The following is an 18,012-nucleotide window of genomic DNA, read 5'->3' as shown; positions in this document are numbered from 1 at the left end:
GAGGCATTGGAGAAGCTGTGGTTATCTTTCTTGATCTGGCTAAACTGAAGTTGAAATTGGGGATAGCTTTAGCTCGGGTTTAGTGTGCTCTATTTATGAGGATCACAGTCATTTCAGTATATATATCTCAAAAGCAGACACATTCCAATAATACTCCCACTGCTGACCAGGCAAATTTACCAAGTATCCACAAAGGCAGAGGGTCAGAGGTAGTGAACAGGGGCTTTCAGCATTGAGAATGTATGGGAAGGAAAAGATCATATTATCTCTTCATTCTCTCTATAGCAGATAATATTGCAAAACTCACAGTCATATGAAGAAGAAATCAGAACACACAGCCTCAGAGATGTACAGAAAAAATAACAAAAGATTGTATCAGGCAGTTAATAAAAAATTTTTTTCACCTATCTGGATTTTGTGATTTTTATGGTATTTTTCAGCTTTTAAAAACACACTGTGACTGTGTTGCTGATTTTAAATAAGTTTTGTTTCATAACTAAATATGCACACATTTTATATTCTTTGCTCAAAGAGCATCCCCTTATTAAACAAGATTTAGTCCACACAGAACCTGGATCTAGCCCTGATCCAATTTATCTACCCCTCCACATTTAACAGATGAAGAATCTGGGGCCCAATGTCATGTAGCTCACAGCAGTACTGAACTAAACCCCTGGGGTTCTTGACTTCCTATCCATTGTTATTTCTACTACTCCTACAATATCTTACTTTTGTAAAAAACTATCTCAAAAATCAAAGATTTTCACTGAAAAAAAAAAAAAAAGGAGGTCAGTAAGAAAATCTCCAGACCATGGTATTTAATAATAGGGTTTATGTAGCATTTCTTATAAGCTTTACATTGTTTGGAAGTTATTGACATAGAACTCAGTTAATCAGTACAACTCTATGACTAAGCTAATCCTAATATCCTCATTTTTTCAGATGGCAGAAATTGAAACACAGAAAAGTTAAGTACCTAGATCAAGGTCACACAGAATGTGGCAAACAGAACAGGCTTCTGCAGTGCTTACAGCTAACACTTATTAAGAGCTTCCACTGTTCCTGTCGCTTTGCTGAGCACTGTAATGCATTATCTCATTCCATCATTGTAATTATCCTTTGCGATAGGTGGAGTTGTTATCTAATCTTACAGATGAGGAAATTGAAATTTGAAGATATTTAGTAACTTGCCCAAGGTCATATACGAGAGTGCTTCAAAAAGTTTGTGAAAAAATGGAACAAAAAGATGAATTTATTTTGCACAAAGATATTTGAAATCCATACAGCAGATTTTTTCCCCCTTCATTAACATGCATTTCCCATGAACTTCTGAAGACTCTTTGTAGCTAGTAAGGGGCAAAGTCGGTATTCAAATTCATGTTTGACTCTGGAGGCAGGGCTTTTAGCCTCCATGTGATATTGCCCATCAAAGAAAATGCTCTCAGTACATCTGGCATGGCTTCCTTGCTTTTCTGTTATTGTCCTATCCCTTAAGGCCCCTTTATCCTAAAACCACAGTTAAAATGTGTATATGGGCAGAGTTAGGATCAGGAGCACAGTTAGCTGCATAAGGCACACATGCACACACACATATATAAAAATATATGTGTATATATATATCTCCCACTATGTACATGCATATTAGTTGATATCATCATATATCATACATATTCTTTGTAATTGGTCCCTGCCCTCAGGTTTTGCTATAGTTAAGAGACAACAAATTCATTTTTAATTCATATTCAAAGATAAAGAGACAATTAGATCAATCAGTAACTTAGAGACTGGAGAGTCTGTACTTCCAGAAGTAGCAAACTAATCCCTACAAAGGTCAAGAATATAATGTAAGCAAAATGGCAAAACTGGAACACACAGGAGAGGGCAGATGTTCACCCTAACAGTAAGTGCGTTCTAGCACCTGGCTTCTACCCTGGTCCAGCCCCAGACTCTGTCAGCATTCGGGGATTGAACCAGTAAAAGAGATTTCTCTCTCTCTCCTTTTCAAAAAGATAAATAGATAGATGGACAGATGGATAGATAGATAAAATATTTTTTTACAAAAGGTAACAGCTAGGAGTGTCAGAGTCCTTAGCAAACTACCTGGTATATGTCCAAGCACTGAGCTCAGCGGATGACTATAAGCCCACTGTGACCACATTTGATAAATTTTCAAAAGACACTGAAAATCTAGATTTTCGCTGTTAAGAAGTCTCCTAGATTATAAATATTTGAAAATAATACTGTTATCTTTTAAATCACTGCATAGGCTAACATTTTGCAGGCCAAACCAACCAACTAGCTCCACACCTGCAGGCCTTTCATCTATATTCTGCTTTAGGATGGGGTGAACTGCAGAAAACTCCAAGGTAGGGGGTCAGAAGAGAAGATTGACAGGGATTTGAATCTTGGTGGAATGCTGGTTTTTGAAAAATGATTGTTGGTAAGGATAATTTTCTTGATGGGGGTAAGTGATGAGAGAGCAGGGGGTGGTAATCAGGAATGAAAACAAAATCAGTAGCTTTTTTGGATCAGATTCTCTTATTTCTCCTTTGGAGTAGTACTGGTCTTGGGCCACAGGCAAAAATAGCAGGAATCTAATTAACAGCTCCAAGAGAGCAATCAATTTACAATTGTGTGAAGTGCAAATTCCTTTGTGCAAGAAGCAAATTACAGCATTTGCAAATTTGTAAATAATGTAGCTCTCTCCCAGCAATCCGAATACATCGGGTGTCCCGAGAAAAAGAAAAAAAAAGTCTAAAAAGGCAAAATGCTAGAAAATGATCTATTGTCTCAAGCAATGGAATTTTTAAAATATCTTTAGTAATTGATTTTTTTCAATTGGATTTTTATTTAGGAACTATAGAGGGGCCCAGCTCGTATGTCAATTGAACGAGAGTATCTAGAGAAGTAAATCATATCAAGTCCAAAAGTTACAGCATGTCATTGACAGGGTTCCTTCTTTCAAAAGTGCTGAGCATAAAACTGTTTTGCTTTCTCAACCTTCTCCACACCCCTGGTTTATGGCAAGATTGTTCATAAGAAAGAGAGAGAAAGAGAGAAAGAGAGAGAGAGAGAAAAAAAAACAAGCAAGTCCCAAACTGTAATAATTAGTATATGCAATGTCAGAAAAGGAACAGATGGCAGATAAGGACATGAACCCAATCTTACTGCTCTGAAGCATTAGTGTTTATGAACAATTCAATCAAAAATATTTATTGAAGTCCTTTTATAAGATCCTGTAGCTGTTAATAGACATTCAAAAGAGATACCCTAGAAGAATGCATGAAATATTTAGGAAAGTATGAGTGAAAACTCATTACTTTCTCTTTTTTAAATACTTCGAGTGGGCTGAGCCAGGAGCCGAGGATAAAAAATAAGTGTAATTCCATCCCTGTCCTTAAGGGTTTCAAAATTTGATGAAAAAAATTTAAATCATTTAGTAGTAAGCTTGATGGTGAGAAGAAGTATAAAAGGGCACCATGGGCACTTGGACAAATGTTTGTATCAGGAAATCTTTCAACAGAAGAAGATCAATCACTAAGGTAGAGGAGGGGGAGGGCCTGGGGAGCAGAGCTAAGTGGACTGCTGATAGGCCTTCCACAGGAAAATGGCAGATGAGACTGAATGCTTTCAAATCATTGCTCTCACCTGTCTTCCTACTCAAACTTTCCTACCAAATATTTTTGCAGGGGCCAGCATTGTGGATCAGTGTGCTAAGCTGCCACCTGCAGTGCTGGCATCCAGAACCCAGGCTACTCTACTTCTGATCCAGCTTCCAGTGCACGTGCTGGGGGAAGCAGCAGAAAATCTCCCAACTACCTGGGCCCCCACCACAGCGTGTAGGAGATCCAGATGGAGCTCCAGGCTCAAAGATGCTGCCAGAAACTTACCTATGAGGAAGCTCATCACTACATTATTTACAACAATGAAAAACCAGAAACAACCTAGAGATTCAGCAACAGAGTAATGCTTAAATAAATTATGGAATGTTTAAGTCTATGATTTTATGTACTCTGTGTTTAAAAAATGCACATTTAAAAAGAATATTTCAAAACAAGCAAAAATTATTATGACATGAGAGTTTAAAAAATGGCATAAAATGTTTTATGACATATGCTCATTCTGTAACATAATATTAAAAAGTAGTTCTCCATGTTGGTTGTGATTTTTCACCCACATCCCAATTTTCTGAAGTTATCCCTTGGTTTAGACACACACAACAACAAAAGGGGTGAAATTTCTCCTTGTTTTATGTAAGAATCAGAAGAGTTGGCTTTTGTTTCTTTCCCTCTGGATTATCAGTGTGATCCTGGATTGACAAGTCACCTGCTCTTTAAGTCACACTCCACGCTATCCAGGCTGGCTAGTAATGATGGTGGGCAAAGAGGTGCCTGGAAGCTGGCCAGGCATCACTAGGAGACAGAGGAGTGTGTTGGGAGTGAGAGGTGTGAGGAAAGTGTGTTTGTTGCTATTGAGAATGAGTTCCTGGCATTGAGCAGTTCAGGGATGAAACATAAATCCATAAAGAATGGTTTAATGTAAGAATTGTCACAATGTAGTATGTGATTCACTGCCAAATAAACAGCATCATGTAGACAATGAATAGTAAAACGTTTGGTGGTGGATTGATAGAGAGAGCCATTATGTATCTGACCACGTATCACTGAAGACCTTCATCCTCTAGAAGTTTCCTTCAGCAGTCTTTGGTAAAGGATGTCACAGGGCAGGGCTAGACTCTCTTGGCTAGTCTTTTCTGTCAGGTTTAGTTATTGAATGTAATGGGACTCATTGTGAAAAGATGATAGCTTTTAAAGGAAAAAAAAAAAGCAAAGACTGTTACTCAAAAATTGGAAGTTCATGTACTGCTTGAGAAAATCCAGTATCTGCTCAAAAATCTACTTTATCCGTCAGCATCTCCTTTCCTTTTAAAACATACTCACATAAAATCTGCTTTAAAAGACAGAACCTGCCAAGAATATAGCCTAAGAAATCCACCACGAAATGAGGACACATATGTTTCAGTTCTTAGAAAAACCTGCCTTGCTGCCCTTTCCCCTGCAGTTTCTTGGTTCTCTGCACTGAAGGGCATGTGGTCATTTCTCCTTTTGATGAATTTTCTTGCTTTTTACCTTTTTTCCCTTTCTACCTAAATGTTAAGAACATTTCCTCCATACTACTGCTATTCTAGATTATGAGAGGACTTCCTAAATATTTGTGGAAAATGGAATTAAGTGGTAAGCTTATTTTAGTGCAAAAAATTGTTGAAGTTCATGAATAATTTTTTCAGAATATGCATTTCCACGAACTTTTTGAAGACGCTGCGTGTATGTCTGTCACTAGCTAAATGGATCAACACATTTTTCCAGCCAGATAACTTGGGTCCTTTTGGGGTTCTCCAGGTCATTTAAACGTGACACACGCAGATCTGTACATCTTTTGTTCCTTGCGTAGACTTGGTTTATACGTGTTGGCCGCTGAAAGGCCAGAGAAGAGACAGCTGTTGGACATTTAGACTGGCAGCTTTAGCAGCACAATTTGCTCTAATAGCTTTGATATGCTAAACTTGCTAGCTCCTCCAAGTGTACCTTCTTGATTTTGCATCACAACACTGAATCCCTAAGGAACCGGGGTAGAAATTTTAGATGCAAAAGAAAAGAAACGCAAAACCGGTGGAACCCTTCTTTTAAAATCATCTCCACAGATTCATTTTGCGAAGTGCAAGGGCTTCACCATCCTGGCACGCTAGAGACCTTTTCCACAAGGAGAAGCCAGGAATACCGATCAGGTTCTACGGAGCGAAAACAGGTGATGTCATAGCACAGCGCTGTGCGGGCACCGCCAAGGCCGGCTGCGGAGCTGCGGCTCCAGGGAGCGCGGCGATGCAAGGTGTCCGAGGGCCGCGAGGACACCGGCGAGGACGCGGCACCAATCAGCTTCTTGCTCTGCGCCAGCCTTTGTTCTCGCTGGGGAGCAGGTTCCCGCGGCCCTCGTCGCCCACCCGCGACCGACCCACACGCGCGCCGCCCACCGCTGCGGAGACCGCCCGCGCGGGTCGGCCCGGCACACCCGGTCCGCAGAGCTTTCCGCAGTGACTGCCCGCTGGCCCCGCGGCGCGGACGCCGAGCCCCTGACTCACCATTTTTTTGAGCTCTGGGAGAGGCAGGTCCAGAGCAATAGTTTTAAATGGCAGTTTGCTCTCTGAGGCTGCCTTCCCGGGCAGGGCTCTGAGCTCTCTCCGCACGAATCGGACGGGCTGCCTCAGAGCCGGCCTATGGGGGTGACGAGACTGACCTCGCTCTCGCTAGCCCTTTCGTGACGGACAAGCCGAGGAACTTCCACGGCTGGGAGGGGGGCGAGAGGGAAATGCTCCAACACAAACGCTCGACTGATTGCTGAAATATACCTCAGATTTCTTTACCCACATCCCTTACCCCACTCCCATCTCTGGGCTTTCTCACAGAGCTCGCAATCTCAGTGATGCATAAAGTTCTTCGAGATCCTAAAGGCAAAGCGCTACCCCATTGCCTTCTTTACAGCCAAGCTTGGATTTTGGCTGACAGGAAGCCTAGTCCCTACCCCGGTGGAAAATAACGTTTTAGCTCCCCCTTCCCTCCTCAAGAGATCACGAAATGTTTAGCTCAGTCTTGGTCCCTCTAGCGAGCTCTAGCTCCCAGCAATTTATCTCACTCTGCTTTCCACAGCGCCAGGGACCCAGACGAGGAGGAGTGGCTTACCGCGGGGGCGGCGCTAGTCTTCCAGGTTCGTTTGCATACGACACACCCCCTTCCTCTTATTGGTGGAATAGCGCACACTGTATTCCCTCCCACCCCGCTACCCAACTAACCCGCCATCTCCCTTCGGTTCCGAGCCTCGGAGATAAACTTAACTTGCCCGGAGATTCAAGGCGTCCTCGGCCTTTACGATTGGTCGGCGCGGCGCCCAACCGGGATCTAAAAGCTCATTGGCTGTGTGCTAGCGACCCGGGGGCGTGGCCGGAGCTGTCCGATTGGCGGGAGGGGGCGGTCCCGAAGCGTGGAGGTGGTGAAGGTGGTGGGGCGGCGGGGGCGGGGCCGCACTGAGGAGCTGCGGCGGCGGCGGCGGCGGCAGCAGCGGCAGCGGTGGCGGCTGCTCGTCCTAGCCTGGCGGGGGCGGGGGTCTGGAGGATGGGGGCGGGTGGAACAACGGGCCGGTGAGGAGCAGCCGCCGCCGTGTCAGCCGTCGCTCGGGCAGCCGCCGCAGTGGTCGCCTCGGGCAGCGCCGCTCTCTCGCTGGCCGTCGCCTTCCATCCCGACATCCCGCCGGGAGGAGGCTGAGGCGGCGAGGCACGGCCGGCGACGGCGGCGAGCCGGTCCGGCCCCGCAGCGGCGCGGCTGACGGCAGTGACAGTGCACCCGACCCGCCGCCCACCCTCGCCCTAGCCTTCGACGCCGGCGGCCACGATGAACCGGAGCGGCGGCAGCCCGTCGGCCGCCGCCAACTACCTGCTCTGTACCAACTGCCGGAAAGTGCTGCGGAAGGTACGGCCCGGGCCTGGGGTCCTGCCCCGGAGGGGCTCTTCCTGCCGGCCGGAGCTCGCGCCGCGGGGCCCCGGGGGCGCGCGGGGGCCGAGGCTCCGGGGTCTCCCCTGGCACTGCCCCTTACCCGGAGACGAAAAAGGGGGCGTGGGTTTCGGGCCGCTGCTGTTTTTCATCTCTGTTGGGACAGACGCCAGTCTCGAGGGCTGTTTTTTTTTTTTCTTATTTCTTTTCTCTGTATCTTTTTTCATTCTTCTTTCTGTGTGTGTGTGTGTGTGTGTGTGTTTGTGTGTGTGTGTGTGTGTGTCCGCGCGCACGCGCGCGCCTACCTTCGGTCTGTTTTCCAGCCCGCCTCCCTACCTTGCTTCTCCGGACACTGGGAGGGAGGCACTCGTCGATCCTCCTCCCTGGGCCGTTTGGCTGTCGATGGAGGTCCGGGTGAAATCAGAGCAGCCTGGGCTGGGCTGGAGGAACCCGGCTCCGTCGTGGCTGTGGCTAACTCTCGGGGTGTTGTTTGTTCGGTTGCTTTGCCTTGCCCAGCAGCCCCCTTTCCGTGTTCTTCCGATGGTCCTCCTGTGTCTGTAGTTCACTCATGAAAAGAACCAGTAAAGCATCTTGAACTTAATGCCCCGTGGGAGATGCTTTTCGACCTTACCGGTTCCTCGGCTGGGGGAGGAGGAGGGGTGGATGTGGTTATCCCTGCCTAGCACCCCCTCCCCAGGCTCCATCCGGACGCACCGCCAGCTTATTGCTTCCCAGATTGAGGGATAGAAAGTTTAGTATTGTTTAGCTTACTTGGCTTGCTCTCTCGGGGATGGGGGGGGGGGTGCGTGGGGGCGGGGGTGTGTGAAAAAATGTCTCTTTAGATCGAGAAGAGTTTTTAATCAGATTTTAACAGCCGCCCCTATAATGCTGTCAGATTATTCTTCTCCGAGCTCTTATTTTTGCATTTCATTGAGTGGAAACATCAGGTGAGGTGCTTCTGTTTGTCCAGTTCAAATGAATTAAAATTGCTGAGCTGTGCAAATGCATGGGGACTGAGAGACTGAGATGAATGCGGTACCAGTTTTAGTCGATTTCCCTAAACACAGTTCACTTCAGGATTGTTCTTTACATGTTAAAAAGGAAAAGAAAGAAAGCTCGTAAGTAAGCAAGCTTAAATATTTGCGCTCTTTGTCCAAAAACTGTTTTTCTTCCTCTGTGGGTCAGGCCAAGTGCCAATCAAAGTTGTTTTTCAAGCCTCTTTTCCCTGCAGTAGAGCTGCTGCATTTTTTTCCCCTATTTTATTTGTGAGCATGAGGAAAGCGGAGGGATTGCAGATTTGAAGTTAATCAAACAGCTAAAAATGCCTTAAATTGTGTTTATTGGATATGTTTCTCTTGAAACAGATTTTTATTAAATGTGCATGTTGAATATGTGCAGTTATTTTTTTCCATAAACTCCGGGATCAAATTACAGTTGATACTTGCTCCGCTCATTGTAGGGCAGGCAGCTTGTGAGAAATGTAATGGATCAGAAGTGCAGATCAGCTTAGTTGAATGTTAACTCTTTCACTGCAGGGCCAGATGTCATCTGAATTTATCTTTTTAAAAAATTATTATTTCCTAACAGGGGTATGTTATGTCTTTGATATGAAAAAAATGTGGTGTTTGAGATATGTTTGATTGAACTCAAGCCTGGCTAAAAGGGCAGCAAGTTATGTTTTTTAATTGAATAAGAATAAAGAATATTATACTGACTGATAAATTTTTAAATGATTCTGGAAATTTGTTAGGCTAATAAAGTGTTTGGAGATGATATTAGGTCAGACTGTTTCATTTTTCTTTTGAGAGTGCTATGGCTGTGGATTCATGATACTTTGTTAGCATTTGAAACATCTTTTTATCTTTCTCTTAGCTTTTAAGAAACTATTTCCGTTTACCCAAGAAGAAAGATAATGTTTCTCTTGAAACATTTCTAGCCAGTATTCAAAGATTTGGAAAATGAGTATTCACATTTTCATATTTTATAATTACTTTGCACATCTCTGCCAGTATTCCAGTTTTAAGTAACTCCAAGGTATTTAATATTGATTCATGCAGTAGCATGAAATAACTTTAGATGAAAATAGGATTGTTTGAGCCAGTTATGACATGACTTGGCAACATTTGAAGCTTTTTAAGAGTACCATTCTCAAATGCTCTTTAAAGAAATTAGTGTCTAGCATTTTGAATTCCTCATCATTCTAGAAATAGCATCTAAGATTTTATTTCTAATACAGACATGTTTTTCTTTTTGATAGAAATAATATAACACTAAGTGAAAGTCATCTACCTCCAAGTGTTGTTCTTTGAATTTATCCTATATTTTCTATTTAATCAAGAGCCCATTTAATAAGCAAGTTAGTCATACATAGCATTTTGAATTTTAGTCCAGTGTAGTTCATAATGGAAGAGTGAAGTGCACTGCATTCAGTGTGAATTACTGTTTACTGCTATAACCCTTGCTAGTGATCGTGAAGGGTCACCTTTGCATGTGGCAGAAAGCCTTTTTCTTTCTGTGCCTAAACTTACTGCAAGATGTTGGATGTTGGAGAAACTTTAAAAGGAACCAAATTCACCTTCACATGGAATAATTTGGTTTAGGCCAGGTTCTGAATGTGAAATTGTATATTGTATGAAAATCGCATTTATTCTGAGTGCTTCACAGTTTTAATCCAGTGTCTTCCAAAAGGAAGAGACTGCTTAAAATATCAAATGTACCTAATTTGGTAACTGTAGGCCAGTGAAAAGAATAGAGAGGCAAACACTATACAGTAACAAATGGATACACCAAACTATCCTGAAATTCATAGCTCCTTAGTCTAACTTGCTCTGTTGTAAATTAGGTAGTTAAAGTTCTTATTAAAAAAATAAAATGTTTCTATTTGCTTTGTAAAATTCATGATTTTTGAAGTGTAATATATTTTACTTGAAATCCTAGTGACAACTAGATGAACATGATCCTTTAATTTCAAAAGTGACATGGCAGACTTAAGGGAGGTAGGTAATTGTCAGCCATTCATCTTCTTGTAAATATAAGTGGTGTATTACATGTACTTTGTGTATTGAGCAATTGTGGAGCTAACATTTAAAAGTCATACTATGTTTAGGTAATTCTATGATACATCTTTGTATATTTGTTGCATTTTTTTCTTTTCTTATATAGTCACACATTTTGAGGACTTTTTAAAGGGTTTGTAAGTAACAATAACTTAAAGTGGAAAACATTAAACTACATGAGCCTCATTTTTAATAGTCAAAATTGTCAGATAATAGCAATTTTATATGGTTCAACCCATATATTTACTTTGTGGATTAGAAGCTATTTGCTACCTTTATCAGGTTTCTTTGTTACATATTTTTGATTGTCAAAGGCAATATTTATTTTATTTTTCTTGTATATGACCTAAACAGAGCTCAAAGTGAATTTATGGACAATAAACCTTTAAGCAAAGGATTTCAACTGCTTTCTGTGGAACCCTAATATGCTTCAAGATTTGAAAATGCTTGAGTTGGATTAAGTTTTTAAGTATGTTTTAAATTATTTTTAAAATTGAGATTTAGGGACCTGGCGTTGTGGCACAGCGGGTTAAACCACCCTGACATCCTATGTGAGTGCCAGTTGGAGTTCCAGCTGCCCTGTTTCCAATCTAGCTCCCCGCTAATGCACTTGGGAAAGGTGCTTAGGTCCTGCAACCCATGTGGGAGACCCAGATGGAGTTCCAGCCTTCTGGCTTTGTCTGGCCCAAACTCAGCACTGCAGCCCTTTGCGGGGTGAACCAGTTGATGGAAGAATTCTCTCTCTCTCTTTCTCTGTCTCTGTAATTCTGACTTTTAAATAAATAAATAAATCTTTTTAAAAATACAATTAATCTAAAAACATGTTATACATAATCTTAACACATTGGATCTTAGAGGTTACCACAGTTATCTTTTGCTAAAAAATATTCTTTTTTTTAAGTTTCTTTTTTTTTTTTAATTTTTATTTTTTGCCAGGCAGAGTTAGACAGTGAGAGACAGAAAGGTCTTCCTTCCATTGGTTCACCCCCCAAGTGGCCGCCGCGGCTGGGACTCAGCACCAATCTGAAGCCAGGAACCAGGCGCTTCCTCCTGGTCTCCAAAACGGTGCAGGGCCCAAGCACCTGGGCCATCCTCCACTGCCTTCCCCGGGCCACAGCAGAGAGCTGGACTGGAAGACGAGCAACCGGGACAGAATCCGGCGCCCCTACCGGAACTAGAACGCGGGGTGCCGGCACCACACGTGGAGGATTAGCCTAGTGAGCTGCGGCGCCGGCCTACAAAATTATTCTTTACAGGTCTTGAATTACAAGTTATTCTGCTATCTTTGTATACTTGTAGTTTTTTGTTTATATGTCATTGATGAGCGTATCCTTGATTATGAAAGCACTGGGCTTTTAAAAATTCTTTTCTGTACATATCTGCTTATGTTACACTTTTACTTGCAAGAACGCAGACTTATTTATTTGAAAGGCAGAATAACAGAGAATGAGAGAGAAAGAGATCGATCTTCCATCCACTGGCTGATTCCCCAAATGCCTCAACAGCCAGAACTACCCCAGGCCAAAGTCTGCCCTAGGCCAAATGGCCTGACCTTGCCCACATGGGTGGCAAGAACCCAAGCATGTAGCTAAGCTGTCATTTGCTGCCTCTCAGGCATATGAGCGGGAAGCTGGATCAGAAGCATAGAGATGTGCCTGTCCCAAGTGGTGGCTTAACTCACTGCCCTACAACAAACTCATTGTTATCAGTAATAGTTACTTGATAGTTAAAATATGTACTAAAAATGTTCCTTGTATATTTATATATCTCATATTTTAGATTCAGTGTACGATTTAATTTGTAAAGGGAATTCTGCTGCTTTCCCTGACTCCCCACCACTGAATAAGTAGAGAGGCTGGTGGTACTCACACAGTGATACTGGAAACTACAAGATATGCTTACAGTTAGGTCTTTGGTAAGTCTTTTAATCTGGGGCAAATTACTTGACTTCCTTTAAGCATAGTTTTCTCTGTGAAATGTAAATCGTTTTCACCTGCCTTACTCGTTGCTGCATAGCACGAGAAATAACCTGCGTTAAAGTATTTTGTAAGCCATGAAGTCTGGCCATAAATGAGAGAAAAAGTCAAGCCTGTATATTTTCCTATTTTCTAGAGTACCTTAGTTCTTTGTTAAGGGAATATATTTCAATACATACTGAATATTTTGCTTAATATTCAATTTTCTGTCCTGTTTAATGATTGACTGTAAAATAGAGAAATGAAAGCTAAAGAGTATACGCTTTTATGTTAGAATGATATTTTTGCATATTTTTATTTCCATATTCTTTTTGTATTCTTTCCCCTTTCCATGACCTTCTCACTTGTGCTAATACAGTGCATTGCTTCTGGATCTTCAAATAATGAAAGAAACTTGCCCCTGTAACATTTCAGCAGATAAGATAAATATGGTATTTGGCTTAAAAAGGTTAAAAGTTAAAGATGATTGCACTTAATAAAGTGGGAGTAAATCTAGGCTAAAACAAAGGATTTTTAACTTTTAGTTCAGGAAAATAGTTATGGGAGTAAAAGTCTTTTAATCTTTTCTCCCTATCTTTTCATCTCTTTCATTTTCTCCACTAAGGGATTGGGTTTTAGTAACTTAAGTTTGTATTAACATCCATTTTTTTTTTTTTTTAAAAAGATTTATTTATTTATTTGACAGGTAGAGTTACAGAGGGAGAGACAGAGAGAAAGGTCTTCCATCTACCAATTCACTCCCCAAATGGCCTCCATGGCCAGAGCTGAGCCAATCCGAAGTCAGGAGCCAGGAGCTTTTTCCAGGTCTCCCACGCCAGTACAAGGGCCCAAGTACCTGGGCCACTTTCCACTGCTTTCCCAGGCCATAAGCAGAGAGCTGGATTGGAAGAGGAGCAGCCAGGACTTGAACTAGTGCCTATATGGGATGCCGGCGCCACAGGCGGAAGCTTAGTCTTCTATGCCATAGCACTGGCCCCCTCCATAATTTTTAGAGTACTTTTATATTAGCTCAGTTATTATCACAAACAGAAGATTTAAGTGACATGGTTTCTGTCATACGGCTAGTAAAAGGTTCATTTAATTCTTAATACTGCCTCTATAATAAACTGTACTCTAATTGTTCCCCCACAGTATTGAGGCTGCTGCCAGGGAATGTCTATCTAGCTTAACATCCGTGGAATGCTCTTGTGTACCTAAATTTCTCTAGGTACTGTTGATTGGAAGTATGAAAATTAGCTACTTTTTGAGACATTATTACATATTGACTGGACAGATTGACTGAGGAGGAGAGGAATAACATGGCTACTTCTATTATCTAATGATTGATCAATTCCTTAATAAGATAAAGCAGTGGTTGGGGCTGGTGCTGTGGCACAGCAGGTTAATGCCCCGGCCAGCGGCACCAGCATCCCATATGGGCGCCAATTTGAGACCCGGCTGCTCCACTTCCAATCCAGCTCTCTGCTAGAGAGAGTACTGACTGGGAAAGCAGTAGAAGATAAATAAATCTTAAAAAAAAAAAAAAAAAAAAAAAGGCAGTAGTTCTCAGAGTATGTTCCTTAGCCCCTTGTGAATGTCCAAGATCCTTTCAGAGGTTGCAAGATATCAAAACTATGTTCATAATTATACCAAGAGTTTATTTGGCTTTTTCTTTTCTTTTTTTTTTTTTTTTTGAAGAATTTATTTATTTGAAAGGCAGAGTTACAGAGAGTGGGTCAGATAGAGAGAGAGAGATCTTCCATCTACTAGTTCACTCCCAAATGGCCTCAACAGCCACAAGTGGGCCAGGCAGAAACCAGAAGTCAGGAACTTCATCCGGATCTTCCCCATGGGGGCAGGGATCCAAGGACTTGGACCATCTTTTACTGCATTCCTAGGCACATTATCAGGGAGCTGCATTGGAAGCAGAGCAGCCAGGGCTCTAACTGGTACCAATATGGGGTGCCGGCATTGCAGGTGGAAGCTGGACCTACTATGCCAAAATGCCAGTCCACTTTTCCTTTTTCATGGCAAGCAAAAGCACTGGGGGGTGGGGGCTGAAACTGCGCTGGGCTCCTAGCATAAATTGAGGCGTTGCACCAGAAAGTATGACTATATGCCTCACCACTGAACTCTCAGTACTGGGGCAAGGGGCAGAGATATGCCAATTTTATTTAAGACTGTCTTGAAGAAACAATAAAACTCTAAATTTTGTTAACCCTTGACCCTCCAGTACCCATTTTTTTTAACCTGTATGACAAAAAGGGGAATGTATAAAGCACTTCTGCGCAGCAGATGGTTGTCTCAAGGGGAGCGTTTATGTAGTATCTTTACTTGTGAGTGGAGTTAACCCCTTTCATGTAATCCCATTTTACTTGAAACACCTTTTAGGTAAACTTTGGGTAGTCAGACTTGTGTATTTGATAATTATTTTCTTTAAAATAAATAATGTGACCATGAAAATTCAAGGAAAATAACTGACATATCTGTTGCCAGTGATAAAATTCAATCTTTCAAGGAAAAATTTGACCTTTGGAAAATGCAGAAGCTTCCCAATTCTTAAAGGCTCTCCCAGGACTGGTATAGTGGCACAGCAGGTAAAATCTTGGCTGCTTTGCTTCTGATCCAGCTCCTTAGTGATATGTTTGAGAAAGCAGTAGAAGATGGCTCAAGTGCTTAAGGTCCTGGCAAACCATGTAGGAGACCAGGATGTCAGGATGGTATTCCTAGCTCCTGGCTTCAGTCTGGCTCAACCCTAGCTATTGTGGCCATCAGGGAAATGAACCAGAGGATGGAAGATCTCTCTCTGTCTTGTCTTCTCTCTGTGACACTCTGACTTAGAAACAAATAAACAAAAATTCTTAAAAGCTCTTCCATTGAGATCAGAGGGATGGATGTGATTTTTTTTTATATTGTATAGCAAAGTATATCATCATTTAGAAGATCTGCATTATCTGTTGACCAATATTTTCCAAATGTCCAATGCATAAAGATGTTAGCCCTCAGGGCCTTTCTTTCCTTTTCGGCTGAGAACCAGACAATTAGAATACAATGAAGATAATTTTTTAATTAGGTCATTGTTACTATTATTGACAATGAATATTATGAATTTTCCTTGAGTTTTCAGTATCACTTTACTAATTTTTGAGATGTATTTATTAAAATCATATATGGCTAAAAGATCCATTCAAAATTTAAGGTAGACTAATAGATTTTCATAAAATATAGCAAGTTAAGTTCAATGATGTGGTTTCAGATTCCATGTTGGAAATAGCCTTTAAGAAACTGTATTTGAAACAGTATTTGAAACTGACATTGTGGCATAGCGCGTAAAGCTGCCTCCAGGGCCGGCATCTCATATGGGTGCCAGTTCGAGTCCCAACTGCTCCACTTCTGATCCAGCTCTACTGCTATGGCAGTAGAAGATGGCCCAAGTCCTTGAGCCTCCGCACATGCATTGGAGGCCCGGAAGAAACTCTTAGCTCCTGGCTTTGGATTGGCTCAGCTCCAGCCATTGCGGCCAACTGGAGAGTGAACCAGCAGATGGAAGACCTCTCTCTCTCTGCCTCTCCTTGTCCTTTTGTGTAACTCTCACTTTCAAATAAATACATAAATCTCAAAACACACACCTACACACATACACAAAAGAAACTATATTTTTTGGAGTTTGGTTGTTGTATCAAAGAATGATATTCACAATTATCTCATTTTCCAATCACAAGTCTGTCTTAATCTGGATTTTCCTCACATATTTCAGTCAAAACGTATCACAGCAGATCAAATGTAGTAAATTTCTAGCTATTTTGTATTATGTAGACATTAAAGAGCTTTGCAAAAATGTCAGTGTCGCTCTTCTCCCTTCTTTTGCTTTGGAAAATAAAGTTATTCTCATCAAAAATGTGATTTATATTTATGTGTAGATTTCAAATGAATTAAACGTTTAGAATTTTCTCACTTTTAATTTTTAATAATATAGTACATATTGACACACAAGAAAAAGCTCTTTGGGGCTCTCAATGTTTTTTGAGTCTGAATGAATTCCAAGATGAAAACATTTAAGAATTCCTAAGCCGTAGTAGCTGGCATCAGTGTATGGTGCATGTAAATATAATTCTGTGGGGAAACTAAGCTAATGCGATGGACAGGAAGTGCAGATGTCAACCCAGTCACCTTTGTCCTGTGTTGGGTCACTTGCAGACACTGCCTAGCACTCTTGCAGTGACATCCTAGAAGCTTGTCTATTGCCACAGTGAGATGAACCTTCTCCAAGTTTTGAGGGCAACCTTTACCTTGTAGAAACAAGGGAAGGGGAAAACCCTTTTGCTTTAAAGAAATACTCTCCTTGGTACTATGCTATAGCTCAAGAGTGATCAGATTCAAACATTGTATCCATTATTGTTTACTTGATTATGATTCTTGATTGAAAGAAAGATGGTGAGTAGCAAGATTGCCTTTTTTGAAAGCTGAGAAGTGTGGGAGAAGCAGCAGCAGAAGAGACAAGAATCAAAAGAAAGACAAGCATCCATGTAGAATGCTGATAATAAGCATTGCTAGAACAGAGGAAAGCAAAACTATGACTATAGATAGGAGATAGGGTAGCTGTGATAGTATTTAGGGAATTCCTAAATACTGCAATCCTCAAAGGTACAGGTGAATTTCCATTTTGCAGGGTGAAGATAGTATAACACACTGACCACAAAAGCTTTGGCAGCCAAAAACTTTGTGCAATTCAGTGTGGTCTTGAAGGCACAAATATAAAATTAATTCACTCTTAGCTCTGGTGAGACCTAAAGATGACAACCAATATCTGACCTATTCCCTAGTTATCACTGTGCTGACAATGGGGATGGGAGAGGAAGTGGAATTCCCTATGTATATTAGTTTTTCATTACTACAGCAAAATACCTGAGGCAGGCTACTTGTAAAGAAAAGAGATGTTTCTTAAGCCTACAGTTTTGAGGGCATAATAGCATGGAAATGGCATCAGCACAGTTCTCACGAGGGCCCTCTCAGGTCCATCACGATGTGGGAGCATGTGTGGAGCAAGTGCAGTGCAGGAAGCCGGAGACTGGGTGGGACCAAGCTGAGGCTTTTATAACTGTTCTTACGGGAACCACCTCAATCTTTTCCATGGGCAGAGCCCTCAGTGACCCAAAGGTTTCCCAGTAGCTCCCACCTCTTAAAGGTCCATATCATGTCACAATGCTATCTCCCTGGGAACCAAGTCTCCAACACATAAACCCGTATTCAAACCACAGACATTACCAAGCCAAAATGTTTGATTATGTATCCCTTTATGCATATATTTTAATTACTTTCAACCTATAAGTATTTGCAATACAGTCTAATCTGTCAGAGTCTAAATATACAATTAATATATCAAATTCCTACTTGTATTTCAAAGGTGTTCCTCAAAGCCTTTCCATAAAGCCTTTCCTAGTCTTTCAACTCTTTTCCTTCTCC

General features: G+C 41.7%; 1 protein-coding gene and 1 long non-coding RNA gene across 6 annotated transcripts in view; one reads left to right on the top strand and one right to left on the bottom strand.

Moving 5' to 3' along the window:
* The window catches only part of LOC103349689 (uncharacterized), a 108,436-nt gene extending 101,684 nt beyond the window's left edge, over window positions 1-6,752 (bottom strand). For 2 of the 3 annotated variants that reach the window (XR_011390185.1, XR_011390184.1), the window contains exon 1: window positions 6,137-6,752. This is a non-coding gene — a long non-coding RNA (uncharacterized lncRNA). The remainder of the gene's footprint in view (window positions 1-6,136) is intronic. The other variant, XR_007920927.2, reaches the window with a different exon arrangement.
* A 625-nt stretch (window positions 6,753-7,377) lies between these two features.
* SESN3 (sestrin 3) overlaps window positions 7,378-18,012 on the top strand; it is a 91,990-nt gene continuing 81,355 nt past the window's right edge. The window contains exons 1-2 of one of the 3 annotated variants that reach the window (XM_008262422.4): window positions 7,378-7,517; window positions 10,476-10,534. In XM_008262422.4, coding sequence (XP_008260644.1) covers window positions 10,517-10,534 — 18 coding nt within the window. In that variant the 5' untranslated portion in view covers window positions 7,378-7,517; window positions 10,476-10,516. Of the gene's footprint in view, window positions 7,518-10,475; window positions 10,535-11,533; window positions 12,510-18,012 lie in introns of those variants that run through there. The other 2 variants (XM_002708621.5, XM_051850003.2) reach the window with 2 other exon arrangements.

This window comes from Oryctolagus cuniculus, chromosome 1, assembly GCF_964237555.1.
Source record: "Oryctolagus cuniculus chromosome 1, mOryCun1.1, whole genome shotgun sequence".
NCBI lineage: Eukaryota > Metazoa > Chordata > Mammalia > Lagomorpha > Leporidae > Oryctolagus > Oryctolagus cuniculus.
This window is presented reverse-complemented; position numbering and strand designations above follow the sequence as displayed.